This window comes from Protopterus annectens, chromosome 3.part0 (genome assembly GCF_019279795.1).
Source record: "Protopterus annectens isolate FY-2018-M chromosome 3.part0, PAN1.0, whole genome shotgun sequence".
Classification (NCBI taxonomy): Eukaryota; Metazoa; Chordata; order Ceratodontiformes; family Protopteridae; genus Protopterus; species Protopterus annectens.
The window spans coordinates 299,076,866-299,104,260 of NC_056731.1; the positions used below are offsets into that span (position 1 = coordinate 299,076,866).

The following is a 27,395-nucleotide window of genomic DNA, read 5'->3' on the forward strand; positions in this document are numbered from 1 at the left end:
GCCATAGATATTTAACTTAAAATAACCATTACAAAGCAACTACAACTAACTCAGCTAAACTGTTATAGCAAAAGAGCAGAGGTATTTTTTTCTTGTGAACCATTTTGAAAAAAAATCATACAGTGAGGTTTAAGTAGGCAAATCTAGCTTCTTGCTATTCTTTACACTCGACCCTCCAACTTAGAGCGTTCTTACGACTTAACATCACACTACATCAAGATCTTACTAAGTGTTGGAGTAATATTTTTCACTTCAGAATCAAAATAATCCTGTCTTCTCATTCAACATTTTAACAACATTTTACAGGATGTGAGCTATAGTAAAGCACATGAAAGTGAGTCAATCATACACTTTAGTTGCTACTGGCTCTTACGACAGTACTACATATGAATCGATTCATTCACCTTCTAGGAAATGGCACAATGCAGATTCCTGATGAAATTTATTACTGACACAAATAAACAAAATGCTTAGGTATGTATTTCCACATGTATGTGCAAGTGATGTTTATATTCTTAAGAATTCAGAATTTGTCCAAAATATTTTAAAGACTTACTCCGCCCATACACTACAATTTGTGTTAAAAAACATGGCCTGAAACAAAACACCAAGTTACTAATTGTTAGAAACCATCATAAGACACAGAACTGCATCTTCATATGTACAACATTCAACAGGTAACATAATTCTCAAAGCATCATTCTCCTGTTTAAACTGTTGCCCAGTTATCTACATGGTACACACACACCTTTGAACTTTCTACTTTCACATTTAATTGTATTCTAAAAAACAAAATTTTCTTAGTCTCACACATTAAACATTTTATTTCATGCAATACTGCATATTTTGTTCTTCAATCATCTGCATCATACAGTCAGATACATATTGTCATGACAAGCACAAGGTACCAAAAAAAAATGAATGGCTTTGGTTACTTATAAACATCACTATTTACCTAAAAAAGTTGGAATACAAACTGATTACGTTATCATGTTCAAAATAAATGAAAAATAACACAAATCACAAATGTCAGCAACACAATATTTCTCTTTTGAAAAATGTTTTATTAAGATAATTACTTTGAGCACAAACGGATAATGCTAACAAGACCTATAACACTCAAATGAATTATCTTCTAAGATGCATACTGAAATATTATGTTTCTTTTTTTTTTTTGCAGGTAGTGCAGCATTTCAGGGCACATCAGGCAGTCACAGTAATTTTTAATTCACTAGGATTCAAGAGTTCATATGTTCCTTCAAAACTACAGTTCTGAATGCGAAGAGGGTATTCTTGCACACAGGTCTGAAAAGAAAAGTAAAATGTTAATTTTAAAAACAGATTTTAAGTTGTACTGTGTAGCAATAATCTACTCAGAGCAATTAGAATGCATAATTTTTTATGCATAATTATTACCACATACAAATGAAATAAAACATAAGGTTATGTATTATACTAAATATTAAACTACCATGATTTGAGAGGTCAAGTTATTCATGAATTGAAAGTATAGAGATGGACATGTCATAGTGCTAATGCAGTACACCAGCATGATATATTAAATGTTTATAAAATACTATACTGTCCATACAACAACTTCACTGAAGGGCACTATTTTCCATGAATAAACTTAAACCAAAAATTGAATTACAGCAATTGTCAGCTATAATGCTACAGAAATACTGGCAATTCTGTACCCCTTTCTTCCACATAATATTGAGTACCTCTGTGAAACCTCTTTCACTCATTGTTGATTTTCTTATAATATAAAGTTCTTAAATAAAATGGCAGAAGCAACTTTTCATGCAAAAAGTTTTCCCATAAATGTTCTAAAAGCATTATTCAGATATATACATTGCGTGATTATTAAAAGAAAAGGGGTGTGCTTGAAGAGATTTTCTAGTCAGCATTCTGTAATTAGAACTTTTTCCCAGCAGCTCATTCAGTGCAATTTATACTTCAGAAGCATAGCCAACATTCACTAGGTAAATAATCCCCAACTTTGAAAAAAATATGAATAAAACTCTACACATCAGAAAAAAAGAAAGCCCCACATTCCCAACTTCCAAAAACTAACCAAAATTTCTTAACTAGCAGGTGGAATATTATTGGGTGGGTCAGCTGTGTTAGTTGACAGACTTAAGCACTAAGTAGTCTTGTATGCCAGCACATTTTTTAAAGCACAGTATATACGAGTAGGGCTGACCGTCTTCAAAGTTAATTATTTTGAAACAGACAATTTTGAAAGTCTTTCTGTCATATTTTATTAAACTGCGTCCTATCATTTTAAATTTAATGTTATATGAAATTGCACAACATTAAAATATACAGAGTACTGCTTATTCAGACAATAAAACTCTAACCTGATTTACTTATTTTCAGAATAAATAAAAGTTACTCTACTAACATAAAAATCTGACTTTATGAATGCAGCTATGCTAACTCCTGAGGGTCCCCGTGTATCATAAAAAGGTAATGTAGCTCTTAAGACCCATTTTTACATTACTTCAAAAAATGTTATGCAAGACAGAGACTGTTCTAAGACAGCTCCATAAAATAATACTGTAAGTTGCCATGTAAAAATTCCAGTTAATAATATACATCTCTGATCACTTGCAACAGGATATACCATGATTTTAGGTAGGGAGTGGGACCAAGCTTAGTTTATAATTGGATAAATGCAAATAAATCGAAAAAGAACAACATGACTTTAACAAAGCACTTAGGCAACCACAAAGCAATTAAAACGTAAATAGACAGACACATAACAAGCTCCTATTAAAGGAACTTAGAATATGTAAAACACTGACCAATACAAAGACTAAATTCTATTTTAAACAGGGGAAGAAAATAAAAAAAAGATAATACTTTGTAGAAAACAAGTCTGATCTTCACCAATAAAGTTTACCTTAGTGGAGAAAAAGTAATACATTTTGTCTGCATTTGAAACTAAAAAAAAACAGTGTAAGCATCATGCAACAAATGCAAAATCTAATTAATAACAATAACAGCCAACCATGATGATGATGTGTTTTACATTTTATTTTACTGGCCAATCGAATATAGAGTTTATAAAAATAAGCTACAAGACCACCTGTCCATAGTTAACTAAGACCACAAGCATTTTACAAACACAAGCATTTTACAATTATTTGTTTTCATATTTGTTGTATTGTTTCTTTCACAAACAGTTACTATTTTTACAAAGTTCTAAGCTTGCAGTTTGCCTAATTTGCAAACTCTTTTTTTAAATTATTATACAGAAAACACAGCCAGGTACATAAGATAACAATAAAGATAAATGACAGCATTTTCAGACCCCAAAATATGTGTGAGTAATAAACGTGGCTGATATAGCAAACCATATATTAAAGATGTAGTGGTAAAAGGTTTAATGGCTTGCTTGCAATTCATCAGGACATTTAAATTACAGTATTGTACACTTAAAGCATGGATATAGAAACTATCTTACAAACAAATCAGTACATTTACACCATAGAAACTATGCATTAGACTTGTGTGTCCATGAATTGTAATAACTGTATAAAATTCCATCCACCCCCCCCCAAAAAAAAAAATGCACAAAAGAAAAATGTGCATGTATTTAATCACTGTTGGTATCATGCATCAAAACTGGGCAACATAACTTTCAAATAAGATATAAAAGTATAAACTTAAAAATGTCATAATCAGTGCATCAACAAACAAACAAAGCCTGCAGATACCTTTACATCAGACACAGTACCTGATTTTTCAATGCAGAGCTTGTCAGCCACATGGTCTGCCTCTTGGGCAAACAACGAAATTATTTCATCTTCATACTCTTCTACTATGCTTTCACACTGTGAGGGAAGAATAAAAAAATAAGCACATCTACACTCAGCATACCAGTCACAGTAAAGCAGCTACAGTGCTTTCTCTGAAGTGCGCCATTGCAAAGAGACAGCAGGTCTTTGTAGCCTGCCTCCATTTCCTGTTTTGTGCAACCAGAATGGTGAATTAAGAATGCAGCAGAACAGGGATCAGTTTGAGGTGATTTTATTTAAAATGTGACCTGTCAGACACTTGGCAGTTCTTCAAAAACAGTCTTCAGCTCTAGTCAGTGGCTGATATTCTCCAAAACTGATTTAAAGTACAAAAAGAAAGCTATTTGTGAACTTCAATGTTTGGCAACATTTAGCCACTGGAAGGCCTGCTATCATTAATAGAACAGGTATTTCTTTAATACTGATATCTTGTATAAGAATAAAATATTGCAAAATGTTCTAACCTGATGCCCAAATTAAATATGAAACATTCACTAATGTAAAAAATAACACATTTTAATAAACAGCATTTAATTCACAGTGCATACCGGTATGAATTACATGATTTCTCACAGTGTGAGCAAATTTGCGAATCATAGATTCTTTCCAGTGCCTTTAGTGTTTTCTAACATGATAAATACTAAAAGACTTCTGGAAATTACACTTAAACAGAAAAGAAGACATCGTACGATATTCATAAAGACTAGATGATGAGAAGCTTAGCAGCCATCTTGAAAAACTGTTCCACTGATACTTCAAACCCATAGTGCATGGCTAAGCAGTATTCACTGTAGTATTTATAAAGCACTTCAGTATGCATTCAACATTGTCATTTGTTTTAAAAATGGAAGAATTTCCAGATAACACAGTCATGTCTTTTCTGAAATGGTGCAACATACAAGACAATTTAAGGCATTAATAATTTAAAGACCAAATATCCATCTGCTGTTTTTATTTTATTTGGTTGCTGCAATGTATCATAAGTTAAATATACAGACTTGTCTTATGCAGCATATTGTCACATCACTGTAACTACTGTAGTATGTAACAAACAAGACCTCAATGATTATACATAATCCTGTATAATGACACTTGGTGAACTGCAGTATACTGATTTATTTTAGAAGATGTACTATTAAAGTTTGAGGCTTTATGTGCAGTTAACCAAGAGTTGCTACCAAATAAATGGTCTTCCAGTGTCATATTTGTTCAAAACACAAACATATGTTAAGTAGCATTTTTTTTTCAGATAATAGGTATCAAGGTAATTTTGAGTTATCAAAATATTTATTTTTTATAGCTGCGGGGCAGCTTATAAACGACCCTTGCGTATGGTATCAGTGGTATTATTATTATTAACATGGATAAAAACTAAAATAGTTATTTTAAGGACTCAAAAATGCCAAAAATCTGTGAGGTGCTTACTGCCCCTTCTTCTATAGAAGATCACTATGTAAGTAGAATGTATGTAGCAAAAAAAAAACTTTACTTGTGGGCTTGGGTCTAAACAATGTAACAAGATTAAAATAGATACAACAATCACAAAAAGCATACTATATAAAATATAAAACATCAACAGTAAAACATTAGGAAAAGAATTAGCTTGGACAGACCCTATTAAGTACTTAAGAATATGAATGCACACAGAAACAAATGTGTGTGTGTGTGTGTGTGTGTGTGTGTGTGTGTGTGTGTGTGTGTGTGTGTGTGTGTGTGTGCGTGCGTGTGTGTGTGTGTGTGTGTGTGTGTGTGTGTGTGTGTGTGTGTGTGTGTGTTGTGTGGCCTGACATATCACATAAAGCAATAAAGCAGTGTGTGTGGGTGTTTTTCTGTCTGTCTATATCTATGACACAGATATAAACAACTCCCAAATATGCAATGACTTACTTGTTAGGCACTATTAAATAACATGCATCATCACATAACATTTAATAAGACAGTAACAGATGATTTAGCTAACATATCTGTAGGATTTTGCACTAAGGCCCAAGAAAACTTGTCAGAAATGACAATGCATATCAATGTCTAAATACTTTGAAATAATATAAATCAGCATGTAATAGTTAATAGAAAAGAACATACTTTTTCATAATAACTTTGCATTAGGGCCCAAACTGCAAAAAAAATTATGTTATAGTACAAGAAAAAGTATGAATATAAGAAGTTTCTGTACTGCTAGATCTGTTCTCTTTACATTAAAACCGTCCGTCAAGGATCTATATCACAGAATTTCAGGATATACAATGCTGCATTAAGGATAAGTGCTGAGGCAAAATATTAAAAACAAAAAACACTGCAGTATCTGTTTACCTGTATGCTTCCTTTAGGAGCAGGTTCAGCCTTACAAGAAGCTCTTGGTTATGTGGCATGGTAATGCACAGTACATCACTATTTGTTAAATATTTGTTAGAACAAACAGTTCAACTTAAATTCTCTCTCTCTCTCTCTCTTTCTCTCTCTCTACTCTAGTTAAAAAGCACCAAAATAAAGTGTTATCATAATTGTCTGCATTTAACGTTATGCTGTAAGGCCACTAAAACAGACTTGTGTTTTACCTGCAATAGTAAACCAGGTGTTCTTAACATTTTTAGCTTAAAACAGAATTAAATCAATGTAGCACAAATGTTCACTTGTTCTTCTGCTATGTACACACATCCAGAAATATGATCACAAATGTATATGTGCACTGGCATAAATATAGCTCAATGGCTTAAAAATGAACGACCTGACATACCACATAAAGCAGTAAAGCATTCAACTAATATTTGGTCAGAGAACTGTCTTCAGGATGATGCAAAAGCTTGCATTTCAGAAAAAAATTGAAAATGTGAGTCTATGCACTCAACTTTACAGGAGTAAAACTAGCACCAATAAAGTTTGCTCCCTCAAAAAAGTAGGCCACAAAAGGTGCAAATCAACCATTTTGAAGCTTTAATTCACTATGCAATAAATAGACACACCATATCTTATCTCCACAACACAAAATGTATGGCTATATAAACATTAGCTCACAGCAGCTATTTACTCACATAAAATAAACAGCATACTGCTCATACATTCTGTAATAAATACTGACCTGAAATATTTATTGATCTCTTCAAAATACTGATCTCAGGAAATAAAATACAAGCTACATACTTCCAAACACTCAGCACTAATTTCTGAGTACAGGGGTGTGTGTATGTGTTATGTATGCACATCTATTGAGGGTACACTGAAGGTAGTATTATCTCTAGGAATGATTCAGTAAGCAATAAAGCTGGTTATATTTGCCTGACACAGGGACTGCAAAATATGCTCAGCTTCTACAGCACTGCCAGCTTAAAAATATAAACAAAAGCAGCAGACATTATAGCTGTTAAACCTTACCGCGTGCTTCATGTGCTCCGAGTTTTCAGGATTAAACTGGAAATTGTTAAAATCAAAAGATCCCATTTGCTCATTATCCCTTGGAGCAAATCTGATATAATTCTTCTCTTGAGTTTCCGGATCCACATACAAGGAATAGTCACTCATTTTGGTACACACATTTTCCAGCAACTCTGTCAAGTGAGTCTCGGATCTAGCTAATGGAATCTATAAAACAAACAAAAACACATGCCTTATTTGAAATGTGTACAGAAATTCCACTACATAAACATATATCTGCAGCAATATAAAATGTTCTCAACACAATTAAAACAAATGTGGATCAATAATACACATCACCCTTCTATCACTATTTCTTTCTGAAAAAGTTAAACTGAAAAGTAATGTTAATATTTGTAACATGCTAACCACACATTACAGATTACCAAGTAAATGTCAAAAAAGTGATTAAAATGCATTTGTGATTCACAAACTATAAAAGGCACCCACATTTCTTCCTCTTTTCTTCGAGGTGGCTAGAGAAGAGTTTTAAAAGTTCTCTGTTACCATAATTTATTAACTAACCTGCCTGTTTCAAACATGATTCTTCCCCAATAGATTTGTGAAGTAAAGTAAATGCTTACAAAATGTAACTTCTCCCAGATCCTAGTCTTTCAGTTCTGAATAGCTGGTTCATGCTGCCATCCCATTCACTCTGTCTACAAATTTAACAGAAATATTTAAGCAATACCTATGCTCTTTGCAGGACTCTTCACAGTCACTGCATCAAAGGTCAAAGTGCAGTTCTTCCCCTTGGTAACAGGACAAAAAGCTTCTCTGCTGTCTAGACAGGTCAAGGTGCAAGATGCTCCTTCCCCTGTGGCTTCTTCCGGAAGGGGGTGTGAACTGCAGCCAAGTGCAGGGTAAATAGCAGAGATGCATCCACAGACCTTATAGGAGGTCCCTGCCTCCACCCTCTGCTGATCAAAGTAGGAAGTCTTCTTGACAACCACAGTCAAAGAAGGCCGAATCTCAAATGAACTCTATTTCTCAATGTTGATATATCCAGCTTCCATTGTCTCCATTCAGACACAGTATGGACCCTTCCGGTCTTAGTGATTGCATTACAGAGGCATTTTCACATATGTGCTTCATTTACACAAAAGGTTCTCCCTCCTTCATTGCCATCTGGTCACAAGTCAAACAATTAAAAGCTCAAGTAGGAAATTAAGCTTTCCTTTGCAGATTAGTCTTTTTTTTCCTGAATCATGATTATAGCTTCTTCATATAAAAAAAAGAAATGGAAAAACAAGAAACAAACCTACCAAAACATAAAATAATTATTTTCAGTTTATTTTACTTTGTAACAACAAATGAGAAGTATACAACATAACCACAGAAAAAGACTAGGGTGCTGTTGCCACATGCCGGGCTGACAGAATTCATCAGTTAGGAAAAATAGTAAAACATAATTTTAATGCAACACCTGAAGATTTACAATATAACATTATCCTTCTGTAATAAAAGAATGTCTTGGTAATAGAAAAAAAATAACATATTTCTTCTCTCTGAGAAAGCCACATCTAAAATTATACTTGCAGTGCTCTGGTTTATTTTTCTTTAAAAGTAAAGTATGGCTGACAACAATTTAAGATTTCAGCCTTTGTGAACTAACTCCCTCATAATCCTTGCTTCAAGCAACTGGGCAAATGGCAGAGACGTGAATTCTTTCATTCTAGACTCTAAGGATTCTGAATAGGACTTGTCAATAAAGCATTTCCGTATGGAAAAATACTAGGGGCAGAGCCCTCCATCCATAGAAAAGACTTCTTAGATATACTGACCTCTATTGAAAAGGGATGAAGAGGCACCCATTATTGTAATGTGATGGAAGAATTCCAAGATCAATTTTTATGTGTGCATGAAAGAGAAAAGTTTTTATCTGAATTTCCAGTTATAGATCCAGTATACAAAGGACACCATATGACTAATTCATTGTGTTTACTTCTTTCAAAATGCAATATTTTGTGAAAATATACAATTGTAACAAACACTGTAAAACATGATACACAGATCAGCTTTCTACTTTACAGAAAGCCATTTGTTTATCATCTTGACAATATATAAAACTTAACACAAACTACAGAACACTGCTTAAAAATGACTCATCAAGCAACCCACATTCATTTCACTGATCAGTTCTATATTGAACTGCATTAAAGAACTCCTATGTCCATAAATCTAGTAGCTTGCTTTGCTTACTAAAAGAAAACTGCCCCAAAACTGGAGCTTTAACAAAATATCCTGGCAACTAAATCAAACAGAAGAAAAATTTTAAATCTGTAGGACTTAAAAGGCTGTACTGTCAAAACAACCAGCATTAGCTACAAAAATATATGCAGTGAAGAATTAAAAAGGTTACTTAAATAACTGGAGAGTGCTACCACATTCTTTCCCTTATGTGTGTAACAACAAACAGCAAAAATGGTTTCACAAAAATCATATACCTGAATCATATCAAGAATCAATGGTATAAACTGCTTATTTACACTGCCATAATGAGCTTATAAATGAGCAGCCAAAAGAACATATGATGCCATAAGATATGTTTAGTAGTTCACATGTTGTCACTGGTGGGATTAGAACCAGGAACAAAATAGTGTTCTGGCTACAAAAAGATCATGCACCCCCTTCCCACTGCAAACAAACATGCAAACACACACACACACACACACACACACACACACACACACACACACACACACACACACACACACACACACAGAGCAAAAGGTGAGATTTGTAATGGATCTCACTTCTAAGATGCCATGACACAGGCTAAATGTTGATGTAACCCTGGACTTGACACCCCAAACATCAGCATAAAGAAATAAATGACAGTCTCATGTGCAACTATTGAAAATATATATATATATTTTTTGCCTTTGGGTTGTTTTTTCTGTAGTGGTAAACGTAGGACAATATTAAACTTCAGCTCCCACTTACTTTTGCAGCTATCATTTGTCACTTGGATGCAACGAACTTATGCTACAAGGTATATTAAGCTTTGTTGTGGCAATGATCTTAACTAAATGGAACTATCTATGCATACATGTTTATGATGGGAACAAATTATGGACATGATAACTATCACAACCAATTAAGCTTCACACCTTCCAGTTACAGCTTGCTGTAGTCGTACTAATTAAACAGTGGCATCATTTAAAGGGAAAGTGTAATTGCACTGAACTCTACAGCCAAATGTGGAACAAGTTCTTACTTAACAGTTAAACAATATTTTTTTCATTCTAACCACACCACTCTGATTATGCTAATAAAAAAATGATAATTCATATAACACATTCAAAGAATCCCTTGCAGCTAATACTAGCAAAGTATTTAATCTGTGTGCTGTATGCAAAAGTTTTGCATTTTTCTTTCCTTGTTGCATTTATGTTTACCTTCCTTATTATACGAACAACTGCATATGACAAAAAGAGGACCAGAGAAACAGCTGTTCAACCATGCTACAACAACATACACATGTTTGAGACTATGCTGCTGCTGGCTAATACATCTCTGCTGTAGCTCATCTCTGACTGTGGCTACTAATTATTTTGAGAAATACAGCTTCTTTCAGGGACAATATACTCTGAGCAGTCCAACTATGGAGTGCAGCAACTACACAAAATTATTTCTCTTTGAGTGGTAACTATCATAATCTCTATGCAGTTGTATACTTTTTTGTACTGTTTACCATATAAATAGATTTACAACTGTAATATTTATTTTCAAATGTGACCCGGAGACAAAAACAATGTAAAGATAAACAGATTATATACTGCAGGAGAAACTGCTAAATTTGTTTTAGAACGATAATTAAAACAGAAAATTAGACAATAATAAGTAATAGCAGCAAGTTCACCATTTCTTATAAAACAATGGTGCAAATATCTACAAGAGAGTGGATGTGACAGCACTGGAGCAAGTAAACTGCCATTTACATTTTAGACCAAACATTCAAGAATAAAACTTTAACTAGTGCTACAGAACACTAATGAATGCTCATCTGTCTGGGGTATACTGGCACATACAAATTATGGTGGTGGTGTATTTCGATTGATGTAAAATTTGATTTTTTCCAGTACCACAAAGCATTACCTGAAAACAGACAACAAGCAGAGTCATGAACATGTTTCTACTGTAAGCATATACTATAAGTATTACATGCTGAGGTTTTTGAAAATGATGCATAGTTGTATAATGCAGCAATTATTAAAAATAATTTAGTCATTAAATAAATAATATAATCAAAAGTACAGTTCATGTACTGCAACTGAACTGCTGATATTGTTCATCTTACACCTGTGAAATAAGTAAACACCAACAAATGATAATAAAGGTAGAGCTGACGACTAAATTCATAACGGACAGAAAACAACCTGCTACCTTTCTGCTGTTTCATCAAATTCATCCATGGGCATGAATCTAACAGACTCCTCGAAAACAGCAATATATATATATATATATATATATATATATATATATATATATATACATAAATAAATTCAGTTTTATGCTACCTGCTTTATGGAGAAGCTATTATTAATTACACTCGTATTTAATTTACATTGGAAAGTATGCGTTATCCTATTTTGTGACTAAATTACATATTTTTTTATTTTACTTTTCTTTGTTAACCAGGTGAGTGAACTGATCCAGGAACACTTTTCAATTACGAACCATGCAAACATGGTAAAGACAATACACAGAATACAGTGAATACACTACTGTGAAGACATCTTATGAATGTTGATAATACAAATGTACCTAGACAAACTGTACAAGGCAACGATGCAGCAGATATTAAAATCAGAATACATACTGTAAAGTATTTTATTTTACAGCATTGTAATTGCATATTGTGCATTTTACATCCAACAGTGAAATTTCACACTGCAATTAAGCTGTAAGAAATTATACTCAGTTTTGGAAATATTTATAAAAGGCATAAGAAATGGTCATCATCAATAGTGAATGAAACGAGAACTATTTAGTGCCACTAATACTAAATGATACCACTCAGGAAATGGAAGAATCGTAAATATTGATATGTAATTGAACAAAGTTAAGAAAATATTAGGGAAAATAAACAGGAAAAAAAAAGACAACACTTTAACAGTGAATGGCAGAAAAAAGTAAATTTATATGATGGGAAAAGTATATTATGGTTGCTTTATCTATTTTACTCGACAAGAAAGATATGTGTACTTGGAATGATGAAATCATCAGCATTTAATCCAAAAAAAATAGAAACACGATGAATCTCATTTTAAAATGAAGGATTGTGGATATGTAGAATGTAGAAACCACTGCAAATAAGATAATCTGACTTGGATAATTAATTTGAACAAAAGACAGCAGTAAAATCAATAATACAAGTATCCTATAATTTAATAAATCTATATTGCAGACAAAAGTACACTACAGCAGTACATATCTGGGCATACTTGTTTCTCAGTACAACCATTTAACCAGTTCATTAACCATTACACAAAAAGAAATAATGCATATTCTGGGTAAGGTTGTGTATGTAGCTAAGACAGTTTGGGAAAATAGCTGTCTAGTACTGTAGACTGCTTCAGTCTTAGTTAAAAGTCAAAAGTTTTAGCAATGAAAAGCAAATCCATTTTGCTTTAGGCTAAAACTAGAGAAACACTTGATTGCAGAGCTTCACTGTGGAATCATGGGAGCTATAATTAGCAATTATGCTAATTATATCCACTGTGAGACTTGCTGTATAAATTTCTTCATATAAGATGCAAATGAGTTTTAAGTTTTGTTTTACTGAGCAAAATTATTTAAACAATTTTGAAAATAATTAAGTCTGATGAGGTACATAAAGGGTTCTGAAAACACAGAATGTTACCTACCACTGTATAATAGAAAACTGATACAACACCTGGTCCCATAAACTAAGATAATTCAAAACAATTTGCACTTCTACAGGAGAAATGTAAATAGTACAAATTATAATATTTGGTGTAATAAACCAAGCAGTCCCAGACCAACTTCACTTTTATGTTTTCTCTAAGGAAGAATGCATATGCTACTCCGTAATATGACAATCAAAGCAACTAATGCATTTTAAACTAATACAAAGACATTTGCAGTCTGAAATATTACCATGTATATTTTTATTGTAAAATAAATCCCAAAAAGATGAACTTCACTAAATGCAAACATCCATGTATATTGCAGCATGGAGACAAATACAGAAAATTTTACAATATCATTTGTGCGCATAAAAAACAAGTCACTGCTGTTACTAATGTCTGTGTCTATCTGAAGCTTCAATAAACTGATGCTATACATCGGCCTGGCTTTTTCCTCCTTGTTTCATCAGAGACATTAAAGCTCCATTATGGGAGTTTAAAATATTTAAGGAACAGAGAACACTAGTAACATTTACCTTTATCACAAATGACTTTCCCAAAAACAAACCACAGTCTCAAAATCCAACACAACAGACAGAAATTATCAGTAAACTCCAAAATTGCAAGCTTCTGCCTGCAGTACTAAAGTTTTCAACTTTAACTACAAGAAAGCTACATTACTATGAAATAATATTTTAATTTTATTACTGTCCTACAGGCCACTTCAAATATTGCTGAATCTATCAGAGGTAAATTTACAACACCACACATCCAATTAAATTACTGTCAGCTTATCCAAAATAATCTATGTAAACTGGTTAAAGAATTCTAATACTTTCTTAACTGTTTGTTACTGTTAATCAAATGCAGTACTGCTGTTGCACTTACCCTGGAACATTGTTTTTTTTTTTTTCTGTATACCGAACATGCTACTGATGCTGATAAACTAGTAGATTAAATCTTAATAATGTTACAAGTGAAAATAAACATTACTGCCACTACCACAATGTGGCAAGTTCATAACAAGCAGCTGTATCACCTTGTCTATTGCCAGTGATGTGTAATTATTGCTCTCACCTAGATATTTTAGAATACTGTCTGAAAGGTGCATAGCAGTGGCATTATCTTAAACCAAGTATGAAAACTTATTTATTTCTGCTATTTCATGGTAACAGCCACTAGCAACCTTTGGTTTCAGATTGAGAGCTTAACAATTATTCAGTCTGATTGTTTTTGTTCCAATCTTCCTCTTATTTCAGTAACAAGGAAGCATCCGGCTTGCAGTAATTGCTAATAATAACTATCACAAAGTATCTGGTGTATAACCTTTGTGCTGCTTTCAATACAATGAGCATATCTCACCGAAAAGTCTAAACCATTATGTATCCAAAAGAAACTACTGCATATCTATATACAATATTGAGAAACGAGACAGAAGATTCTATAAAGATGGCCTGGAAATTATCAGATGCATGAAAAATTACAAAAATACTGGTGCCTTCCCCAAGCCACTTTATAACTACTACCATTGCACATTTCAGCAATGTTTATCTTAATAAGAAAAGCAATCTATGTGATACACCCTTCTAGAAGACCTGTCCCATTTAAAAAATGAATTGGATCAAAAATTACAGGTCATTGTTTAGAATGACATACAACATACTGCAAGGGAAAGTTTAAGGATGACAATTAAGATGACAAATAAAGGGCTAACAAAATAAAAAAAAAAACAGAGAATGGAACTAGAAAAGTCAGAAGCAGACTTGCATATGGGTACCCTTTCCCCATAAACTCACAGTTTCCACCAGACAATTTATCAAGCACAATCACAGAAAACAACCTGACGATCCATAACAAGGTTAAAGTCACCAGTCAGGTTTCCCACTTATGTCTCATATAGTACATAGCGTGCACATTGTTGTCTGGCATGCAGATAGAAAATGAATGAAGGTTGTATCATGACTCTTTGAAAACTGTTAATAAATTCTGGATGTTATTAGAAATATACATAAACAATAGTGTATAAACAAAGGTAACATAAACCTTAACTAAATGTCTAATTGCATTTTCAAAAAAAAAAAAAAAAAAACATATATAACAAGTCATTAGTCTAAATGGATACAAGTTAAAAGAAACACAAAAGCATGCGCATGTCTGTTCCAGGTCTTCTTAACCTTGGTGAATACATACTGAATTGAATGAATGATGGTACTTCAAATACTCCCTGTTTTCAGAGAATGCAGTCATACAAATAAAGTCACACATTAAACATTAACCAATACAAAAAAATTCCAGACTTAAAAGGTATACAGATATAGGAAGTAAGCCATAAAAATAATTTCACAGTATGCCATTCAAATTCTAGCCAATTTTAGTAAAAGTCAATGAGATCATAGGTGTTATGCATATACCACATAAGCCATGATGTACAAACTTAAGTCAGTACGTGTTCATGACCTTCTTTCAAATTCTAGAATTATTACTTTTTTCCATGTAAACATTTTGTGTATTCTTCCACTAAGACATGGACTAAAGGTCGGATTCATAACGATTACCACAAAGTGTACACTATGTATACAGTTAATGTTACCCTTCTGAGTGAATAGACAGCACAATCAATGTGGTAGGGCTGTTCTTGAATTTAGGATGTGTACACAAAGTTTACACATAGTGCACACTTTGTGGTAACCTTTATGCATCTGGCCTTAATTCTGCTTTAGTGGTTAACATGGCAAAACTGTAAGATGCTCACAATGTATAGCAGTACACATATGGGAAGCATAGATAAAAGAATTACAGTTAGCCTTGGAAAAGGGGTAAGTGCATCTAGTGTGGTAAATATTATGTTAACTACCACCCATATACTGACATTAAAGTATAAAAGTGTTAGTTTACATATTAAACCTAACTTTACACTGAGAACATGTAGAAAAGGCCAAGGAGCAACAATGCTATGGTGGGGAATTGGACATAGTGTTGAAAACTCTATGTGTTTAACAGCAGTACTGTTAGTCCAATTTAATTTGTACACATCAGACTTGCAATACACAGATGGCTGCTGTTGTCACCAAGTGGTTATAGAAACTTGTGGGTGTATATACTGAGAGCCAGCTGCTACAATTATGGGAAATACCACTTCACCCAGAAAAATACAGTGATCTTGAAGCGGAATATACTGTATAGGGAAGTATACAGGGCAAGTCATACTGCACAGGAGGTAAGAGTGGCCCCAGCCCTACATAAAGTACTTTGCTTTTGTCATTGCTAGACTTGTATGGTACTTTCCATCTAGTGACACAAAGCAAGGGAAAATATGCAATGGCAATTAGCAAAAAGCGATTTTGTCAGTGGAGAGGGCTGTTGACTAACTACTCACAAGTGTCATCTGCAGCAGTAGTTGATGATGTGCCTTTCAATTACAAGAATTTTGGTCAAAAAGGTAATTGTGAATTTGAGCTTTAATGAACTGTTCTATGCACAGTGTAATGGAATTAGCATGGTAGCTCAGTGTACAGTTCTGACATTTTTGATTATACCCCTGCAAGAACTATGTACAATATATACAATACAAGTATACCTGGCAAATGTAAGATACAACAGTAATCATATGTAACACTAAGCTTCAAACTACAAATGTGCACATGAGGTAGGAGACAAAAAAGGTCACATAGTTTCAGAAGGGAGAAGAAAAAGAAGCAATGGTGAAAAAAAAGAAATAATGGTGGGGTTAAAAGAAAATTCTGACCCATTCAACATGTGAAATATATTTATACAACAGCTCTGAGTATACAGTGAGTCACTGCATTAACTCAGCACTGTTAACCACATTGCATTCTCTTACATTTTAAACATACATATGCCTTTTACATAAACAACATTATGAAATATGCAAACATGGCCCCAGATGCAGAAGGGGTAAACTCCCAAAGCAGCAATGGGCATGTAGTCTGGAATGAAGTCATACAGTACTGAAACTGGAGTACCACCATGTCTGTGGTTCTGAGAGCTGCTTGTATAAGTAAACTTCACAATACACAGTAAACAAATAATAGTTGTGACATAGCTACAGTACGGAGGACCAAACAATGATCTGTATGCCAAAACTGAATTATTATTTCTCCTTAAATTATCCATTAGAACTTGCTTCAATAGTAAGTTCCCAGCAAAGCTAGGCAGCAGCTCCTACTATTTCAGCTCCCAAACTGGGAGATGCCTGTTCTGCTGCTGACAGCAGTTGTTACTTTGAAGCTGCTCAAACTGCACAGTGCAGGAACTATTTAATGATGGACAGACCTACTGATGTCTCATGGCTCATATGATTACAAATACCTTAAATATCTCTCTTTTCTCTTGTAGGTTGAAAGCTATGACTGGATGCATTAAAAATGTCTGAGGCTGTTTAACTTGGGGCAAGATGTCCGATTCCCACACCAAATTGTGTATTTGTGCAGTTGATATCTCTAGACAAACAAAAATATGCTATTATCAACTGCTGGAAATGTTTGTGTTTCTATATGTACAAGTGCAGATACATCAAAAAAAGTTAACATTATACAGTTCAAACACTTCTCAAATGTGCACCTACTGCTTTAAAACAAATGTCAGAATCAGTGCCTGACCTAAATATCTAGCACAAACATTAACATGTCGACAGACCTTTTCAAGGTTAACATACACATGTAATAAACTGCAAATACAGACAAAAGTAACACTGACAGATGAAAGGCTCAAAGGCCACTAAAAACTGGCAAACATTACTGCTCATTTTACTGTGCTTCTTCAAAGTGAAATTCAACTACAATTTAACTGTAAAAACTCAAATGCTATTCTGTGTTATTTGTTCCCGTAAACCAACAAGGAAAGAAACCCATATTTATATGGGTTATATACATGAATAATTGCTAAACAATGTTAACTTACACAACTATGTAAACACATTTTGCTGCTATTTACCCACCAGTACCATTAACTTATTTTGCTTTCTTCCACTGCTGAACTACATGAAGAGACAGGAAGATCAGAAAAAAGCAGTAATTTTTTCTACCAGTGATCTATCTCCACTTCATCAGGCGAAAGACTGACCAAAAGACCTTTCTTGAGCTGTTAACTAGCAAACTGAAACCCCTAAGCATACTCTGCTTTAAAGGGACAGCAGCGCATTTTAAACTTCATGCCTCAAACACACTTCATACTACCCTGGTCACAACCCTCAAATGTTACTGATTCCCCCACAGACACACACACACATTTGTTCAGTCCCTTGGAAAATGTATAGTACTCTGGCAAATCACCGAGGACTGTAGTCACTAAATAATGTCAGTTTGATTTTTAGTTTCAGACTTTGTATCTTTCAGAAAATGCATAAATAAACTTGTTATTCTAGCAAAGTTCTAAGAATATAACAGCATTATTTAAAATCCATCCCTGATTTTGGGTCATTGTCCCTCATTATTTTTGGCTTTGTTCGTGATTCTTGAGATCAGACAGGTACAATCCTGGCAATATGCAAAAAATACTTTTATTTATTTTATTTATTTATTGACCATTTGTTAACCGGGTTAGTCCAGCTGGGTTTTTGGCCCATTTTCAGTGGAGACCCGAGGAGAAAAGCTCCAAGTACAGACAGTTTATAAAAATCAAATACATTTACAGTAACAAATGATAACAAATGGAGTTATACAATCACATAACAAACAATACAAAGCAAAAGTATGCACACAATATTGTAGTAGAGTAGTTTCAAATATTTACAAACATGAGTTTGATCCATCAGAAAAGAGGCATCATCCAGTGCTGTGTTTGCTATTGTTGGGAGGGGAAACTTATTGAGCTGAGGTAAGTCAAGAGTGGAGAGGAGGAGGTCAAGTTGGGGCTTTGCAAGAACAGATTTTGGAGCTCAGTAGGTGGAGTTTGACTTTTTCCTTAAAGTGGGCAGGGTGAAGAGTGGAGCATATGCCTCTAGGAAGTTTGTTCCAAGTCTGGGCTATGTAGAGTATTTATATAGGAGTTTGCCTACTGCTTTTTTTGGTTGGTAGGTATGTAATAGTTGCTGATTTGAGGTAAGGAGATTTTGAGATGGAGTGTACATATAAATGAAGGAAGAGAGGAGAGGGCAGGACAAGATGAAGGTTTGTAGAGAATAGAGTGTAACATTTGAAGTTGAGTTAGCAGCAGTAAGTGAGGGACTTCCAGACAGTTTAGGCATGTAAGGGCTAGGCAGTGGTGTGTATTATATGGAGAGTTAGTGATAAATCTAGCAATCTTATGGTAAGTCTGTTGAAGTTTGTTTAAGGTTGTGGATTGAATGTTGGTGAACACTGGGGCAGCATAGAGAAGAGAAGAAGAGCTTGAGCAAGGGATAATTTTGAGTTAGGAATTTTTTGATATAGTAGACCTAATTGTTGGTTTGTCTTTTTTATACATTGGAGAAGGTGCATATTAAATTTGAGTTCATCATCAATGATAACTCTTAGAAATTTAGTGTGAGCATCAGGTTTAATAACTGTATTATTAGAGGAAGAGATAGAGAAGGAGGATTTGTGGTGGGAAAGTGAGCGGGGGAGGAATAGTAAGAGTTTGGTCTTTTAAGGGTTGAGGATGAGTAGGTTATCAGTTAGCCACTGTTCAGTAAATAAAAAGGCTTGTTGAGAAAGAGTATGAAGCTCAGAGATGTTATCAGAAATGGAGATGAGGGTAGAATTGTCAGCATATTGTATGAGGGAGGATAGTTTACAAGATGTGTGGAGGTCGTTGGTGAAGATATTGAACAGGAGGGGTCCCAGGATGTAGCCCTGGGGATCCCCTGTTGGGACAGGTAGGAATGGAGAAGAGGAAGAGAGCCATTCAAAGAAGACTTAATATGACAACCAGTAAGCTGAAAGCTGGGGGAAAATTACTTAATTTGATACCCTGACCACCTGAGTACTTTGCTTCAATAAAGCTCTTTGGCCTTGAAAAACATTACCAAAAGTAGGGAAAAAAGAAGCAGGCAGGTGAATCAAGTGATGTGAAATACCCAGTTACATGACAATGCTGAGTTAGAAGACTGCTCAATGTGAGTTCTTTGTCAGGTAAGTTACTATAGAGCATGTCTCATCATGTACTATACAATTCTAACAATGCATACTCAAAAATAGGGCATGCTTTTCAAGAACAAAGCCCAAGAGACAGCAAGGAATACAATAGTTACAGTATCAGAATCAAGAGACTAAAAAGTATAGAAAGACAAAATTACATGACTTAATTGAAAACATTATGTTTTTGAAATTCCTCAGCCAGAACTTGACGTGACAGAGCTTATAAAACTAGCAAACATACCTCTCAACCTATTAGCACAAAAAATCTGGACAAAGCCAAAAATAGTGGGGGAACAAAGCCCCAAAATTAGGGGCAGATTTTAAATAGCGCTCTCATAAATTTAGAAAGTTGTTGGAATAAAAGGTCTTATGTTACCATGCATTTTCTGAAGGAAATGAAGTCTGAAACTCAAATGCCTGTCATTATTTAGTGAATTCAACCCTCAATGATTTGCCACAAAAATAAAAAAAAACTCTTAAGGAAAGGAGGGAAGAAAGAAAGAACTCATTTGCTGAATCAGATCTTTAATATGATGGGCTTCTTCTGCATCTGCAGTCCATATGGTAAGTTTAAGAAAGCACAACAGCTGAGATGGTCGGTGGTACTGTGCAATCCTGGACAATTCAGTGGTGTGATGAAACCTAAAATCACAAATGAAGAGGCTTATTCCCTAGAAGGTCTGGTATTCCAGAACACCACCAACACTAGGTGGCAACTGAATGTGCCAAAAAAAAAAAACAAAAGAAAGACTATAAGGTGAAGGATCAGACGAGAAGGCAAAAAAAGTGGAAAATGCATAAATATTGTTGCAAGTATAGAAAACTCTTGGAACAGCCTCATGTTGATCACGATCAAACACAGGAATGGTTAAGGAGAGGTGAATTTAAACCAAAAGCTGAAAGGTTAATATTGGCGGCCCAAGGCAGTGTACTACGTATATGTTGGTTTACAATGTCTATTGAAGCTGTGGGAGAAACAGACTAATATTGGTTTTGTAAAACTGAACTGCAAACAGTCGCACCTCTTGTTGTTGGTTGTGACATACAAATTGCAGGAGGACTGTGTACTGAAAGGCATAATAATGCAGTAAGACTGTTGCATTAGGGATTGTACAAACAATATAATACTGAGGTAGCTGAAAAACGCTGGAAACATGAGTCACAAAGCATCATAGAAAATGAAGAAGTTTATATCACATGGGATCATCCATTACAAACAGTTCAAAAAAATAGATATGAGAAAAACAGATATAGCAGTCCATAAAAAGAAGACAAAATTAGCATTGATCACTGAAATTGCTACACCCAGTGATTACAGTATCTTGTGTACAGACAGACACAAAATTATAAAATACCAGGATATACAGGCAGAAATGAGAGCAATATGGAAGGATACCCAGCCAGTTCCAGTAGTAGTAGGAGCAATGGGTCTTATAAAAAAGAATTTACAGTCGTACTTGGATATGTTACTGAGACATGTAAATCCATATGAACTGCAGAAGGAGTCATTACTGGGCACATTGTGGGTGCAGTGAAGTGCACGTCCGACTAACATCAAAGATTGAAACAATAATAATTTCATGAACTTTAATCATACTCTGACTTAGGAATGGGGTCCATTCTCTTCAAGGTACTGGAAACCCAAAAGACTTGGAGAAATTTACAAAAAAAAGAGGGTAGTAATTGCTGCTCCTCTGTCTTGCCCTTGACTCATTAAGCTATATATTTAAAAGATTAGGTCATGGCTACAATTTGGTTCCCAGAAAACAACAAAATGTAAAGACTTCAAATCTACTTTTTTGTGGATGATTTAAAACTGTATAGTTCATCAGATGAGGAACTGAAAGCACAACTGCATATGCTCAAAACTTTTTCAAATGATATAAGAATGTTATTTGGTCTTGATAAATGTGCAAAAGCAACCTTTAACAGAAAGCATCAGCCTGGGACAGGAATGTGATATAAAAGAACTTGAACAAGAGTGAGTATATAAAGATTTGGGAACTGATGAAAGATCAACAATAAAACATGAACAAATGCGAAGAAAACTTAGTAAGGAACATTTTAGAAGGCAAAAATAAATACTGAAATTAGAGCTGATATCTAGGAACAATGTCCAAACTATAACTCAATTTGCTCTTCCTGTGCTAACTTATAGCTTTGGAGTGACTGACTGGCCCCAAAAGGTACTAGATCGGTCAGATAGGAAAACAAGAAGAATGCTTCATGCCTATCAAATGATTTATAAAAATCAGTGTATACCAAGCCGATAAATTCCCCGTTCTGAAGGAGGTATGGGCCTCCTCAAAATTATTTAAATGCATAGATGTGCAATCATAAGACTGCATACACATCTGGTGACCTCACAAGACCCAAACAAAGTGAAAGTTTTAAAACATGAGGAGAATATGTCTAAGATGACCTTTTTGCTTAGTTTAGCAAAAGTATATCACTGTAAAGTGGGAATGGAAATCAAACCAGGTGTAGATAAAAATCAGGCAGCAACTGAATGTGCCAAAAAACAAAAGAAAGAGTATAGGGTGAAGGATCAGATGAGAAGGCAAGAAATGTGCATAAATATAGTTGCAAGTACAGAAAACTCTTGGAACAACCTCACATTGATCGGGATCAAATGCAGGAATGGTTAATGAGAGGTGAATTTAAACCAAAAGATGAAAGGTTAATATTGGCGGCCCAAGATAGTAGACTAATACACATTGGCTTACAAAGTCCATTGAACATGTGGGAGAAACAGATAAATGTAGGTTTTGTAAAACAGAATTGGAAACGGTTGCACATCTTGTTGCTGGTTGTGATACACTAATGGGAGAATGACTGTATACTGAAAAGCATAATAATATGGCAAGATTGTTGCACTGGAACTGAGGGAGATGAAAAACACTGGAAACATGAGCCACAAAGCATTATAGAAAATGAAGTTTACATCACATGGGATCACCCATTATCAGCAGTTCAAAAAAAGATATGCGAGAAAATCAGATATAGTAGTCCATGAAAAGAAAACAAAAGTAACATTGATCTGTGAAATTCCTACACCCAGTGACTAAAGTGTCTTACATACAGAGAGACACAAAGTCATACAATACCAGGATTGCAGGCAGAAACTAAGGCAATGTGGGAAAAGGATACCCAGGCAGCTACAATCATAGTAGAAGCAATGGGTCTTATAAAAATAATTTGCAATTGTACTTAGATATGTTACTGATACCGGTGACTCCACATGAATTGTAGAAGGTGTCAATACTGGGCACATTATAGGTGCTGTGAAAAGCACTTCTGGCTAACAAAGACTGAAACAGTACTAATTCCATGAACTTTAATCATACTTTGACTTAGGAATGGGGTCCACTCCTGTCACGATATTTGAAACCCAAAAGACTTGCAGAAATTAAAGAGGGCAGTATGCCAACCTGGTTAATAACAAAAATGATACTCCTCCTTAAGAGGGAACCTGCAAGATATCCTAAAAACTATACATCAATAACTTGCCTTCCAACGATGTATAAACTATACATTGCCGACAAAGTATACAGTCATTTAGAAGAAAACTCAATTATGCCAATAGAACAAAAGGGTAACAAATCAAAGTCATACAGAACAAAGGATCATTTGTTGTTAAAGTTATAATGGCAAATTATAAAAAGGGAAAGAATCTAAGTATGGCATGGATAGACTACAAAAAAGCATATGGCAGCATACCACATACATGGATAAAAGAGTGCTTGCAAACATATAAGATACACCCTACATTGATTAGTTATATTACAATGACCATTAAACAGTAACAAACTACTTTGCAGCTAAGCATGATAACAGACAAATTATTATCCCAGAGATAAAAATTCAAAGGGGATATTCCAGGGTGACTCTGTCACCGCTGCTCTTCTGACTTGTCCGTAACCCATTAAGCTGCTGACTTAACAGATTAGGTCATGGCTACAATTTGACTCCCAGAAAACAACAAAGTGTAAAGACTTCTCATCTTCATTTTTTGGATGATATAAACTTGTACAGTTTATCAGATGAGGAACTGAAAGTACAACTGCAAGTAGTCAAATCTTTCTCAGATGATATAAGGATGTCACTTGGTCTTGATAAATGTGCAAAAGTAGCTTTTGAAGCAGGAAAACTGCAGCACCATGAAAATATCAGTCTGGGACAGGAATGTGATATAAAAGAACTTGAGCAAGAGAGAGTGTATGAATATCTGGGAATTGATGATGGATTGAGAATAAAACATGAACAAATGCAAATAAAATTTAGTAAGGAATATTTTATAAGACTAAAATTAATACCGAAAACAACTTTGACATCTAGAAACAAAGTCCAAGGTATACACCAATTTGTTCTTCCTGTTCTAACTTACAGTTTTAGGGTTACTGACTGGCTCCAAAAGGTACTGGACCAGTTGGACAGGAAAAAAGAAAAAGGCTTCATGTTTATCAAATGATTTATAAAAATCAGTGTATATCAAAATTATATATTCCCTGTTCTGAAGGACGTATGGTCCAAACATATAAAAAACAAAAGAAAGAATATAAGGTGAAGGATCAGATGAGAAGGCAAGAAATGTGGAAAATGCATAAATATAGTTGCAAGTACAGAAAACTCCTGGAACAACCTTGTCTCAATCAGGATTTAATACAGGAATGGTTCAGGAGAGGTGAATTTAAGCCAAAAGATGAAAGCTTAATACTTTTGGCCCAAGACAGAAGACTACGCACACATTGGTTTACAAAGTCCATTGAACACATCTAGGAAACAGACAAATGCAGGTTTTGTAAAATAGAACTGAAAGCAGTCGCACATCTTGCTGCTGGGTGTGAGAAACTAATGGCAGAAGGCCTGTATACTGAAAGGCATAATAATGTGGCAAGAGTGCTGCATTGGGGATTGTGCAAACATTATAACACTGAAGTAGCGGAGAAGCACTGGAAACATGAGCCACAACACATTACAGAAAATTATGAAGTTTATATCATGTGCTCACCCATTACCAACAGTTCAAAAAGAGATGACAAAAAAACAGATATAGTAGTTCAGGGAAAGAAGACAGAAGTAGCATTGATCATTGAAATTGTTACACCCAGTGATTACAGTGTCTTACTTACAGAGAGACACAAAGCCATAAAATACCAGGATTTGCAGGCAGAAACAAGGGCAATGTGAAGAAGGATACCAAGTCAGTTCCAATAGTAGTAGGAGCAATGGGTCTCATAAAAAAGAATTTACAGTTTTATTTAGATATGTTAGTAATACATGTAACTCTGAATCGCAGGAGTCATCAATTCTGGGCACACTATGGGTGTTGTGAAGAGCACTTTTGGCCAACATCAAAGATTAAAACAATACTAATTACGTGAACTTTAATCATACTTTGACTTAGGAATGGGGTCCATTCCCAAAATTCATAAAGAAATTAAAAAAAAAAAACAAGGGCAGTACTGCACTTACATCTTGGAACTTCCAGGTAAAATATTTTGCATTTGTTGCCTCACAGCACTTGGCTTCTTTGGTCATTTCCTGGCTCAGGTGCCTTCTATGAAGAGAAGACATGTTCTGCTTATGTCTGCATGGACTTCCTTCTGGGCCTCTAGCTTCCTCTACATCCCAAAGACACAAAGGGAGATAAATCAGCAATACTACAAACTACCCCTAGGATTGTGTGCGTGTGTCCTGTGAGGACTTGGTACTCAATCCATGAATGACTTCCTGCCTTATGTTCGTCTTTGCTTGCATGAGTTCTCATGACCCTGAAATAAATACAGTATAGACAGTAAAAGTGACATTTCAATGGGATACTTATCTTTCTGATGACTTCTCTCTGGTGCGGATCGACCAATGCACCAAAACTCTGTTTTGGGCTCTAACAACAAGAAAAGACTGATTACATGACATAGGCTGGCTCCCTATATACCCCAAGCATATTGATGTCAGTTAAGGTATCCACCAGCCTAGGGAGGAGGAAAATTTTTCTCTAATAGGCCAGCCAAGGGCTTTCACGGCAGGAAATCCCACAAGTCAGGACTACATCAGTGAAACCTGAAGTGTGTGTGTGTGTGTGTGTGTGTGTGTGTGTGTGTGTGTGTGTGTGTGTGTGTGTGTGTGTGTGTGTGTGTGTGTGTGTGTGTGTGAGTGTGTGTGTGAGTGTGAGTGTGTGAATGTGTGAATGTGTGAGTCTGTGTGTGTGTGTGTGTGTGTGTGTGTGTGTGTGTGTGTGTGTGTGTGTGTGTGTGTGTGTGTGTGTGTGTGTCTTATGTTCTTGCTTGCTTGGGCAAGTTGTCTTCTCATGAGCCTGAACTGAATACAGTGTAGACAGTAAAAGTGCCATTACTGACTCATGCAAAGCTGGACATCTCTCTCTCAGGAATGCTGTCAGTTTATTTAACTGACCAAACTCATTTCTGGAAGCTGAAATTAAACCATTATTCCAATGGCTCTCATACTCATTAGGAAATGTTCCCTTGAGCAAAGTGTGCGTGTGTGTGTGTGTGTGTGTGTGTGGGGGGGGGGGGGTAGCAGAAAGGTGCAAACAGGCATGCGTATTGATGTGGCTGTGGAATCAAACCATCAGATTTAATACATTCATTAATAAGTCCATTCCACTGTGTTAATACTACAAACATCCTGACGTGGAGACCCATTGGATATATGCAAATGATCCATTAAAAACATACCACTGTTTTGGCTATGTGGCTTCTAAACGCCCATGTATATATATATATATGTATCAAAAGAACCAGATAATTACGAGTATACCATGAATGCCTGGGGTTAAATAAGACGAGAATTCAACGACAGACTTGAAAAACTGATTTATTAATAATAAATAAATAAAATGGTTTAGCGCTTTCATCTAAAATCATAGACTTCATCAGAATTACAATATACGGTGACCTGACAGTTTAAATACTCAACTCATCCAATCACTACAGTGTTACATAAATGAATAATTAATTCCTGATTAATTTATATGACACCATATCCTGCATGTATACAGGTAAATAAATGAGTAAACAAATAATTATAACTCACATAACAATATGTAATAATAAATAAAATAAAAATAAAAGTGTTTTGGTAAAAAGGAACCATTCTGTAATACAATTAATGGACTTTTAAATTCCTCAAACTCTAGCTTGTAACACCGGTTTGATGGAAATATAATTAATTAATTCCCTGTGGTATAGTAGCATTTAAAGGCATCT

General features: G+C 34.8%; 1 protein-coding gene across 2 annotated transcripts in view; it reads right to left on the reverse strand.

The window, feature by feature from the left end:
* Positions 1 to 1,043: 1,043 nt before the first annotated feature.
* CNPY1 (canopy FGF signaling regulator 1) overlaps positions 1,044 to 27,395 on the reverse strand; it is a 666,926-nt gene continuing 640,574 nt past the window's right edge. For both annotated transcript variants that reach the window (XM_044064782.1, XM_044064783.1), the window contains exons 4-6: positions 7,176 to 7,382; positions 3,746 to 3,842; positions 1,044 to 1,305 (exon numbers count right to left, since the gene is read on the reverse strand). In XM_044064782.1, the coding sequence (XP_043920717.1) occupies positions 1,265 to 1,305; positions 3,746 to 3,842; positions 7,176 to 7,382 (345 nt within the window). In that variant the 3' untranslated portion in view covers positions 1,044 to 1,264. The remainder of the gene's footprint in view (positions 1,306 to 3,745; positions 3,843 to 7,175; positions 7,383 to 27,395) is intronic.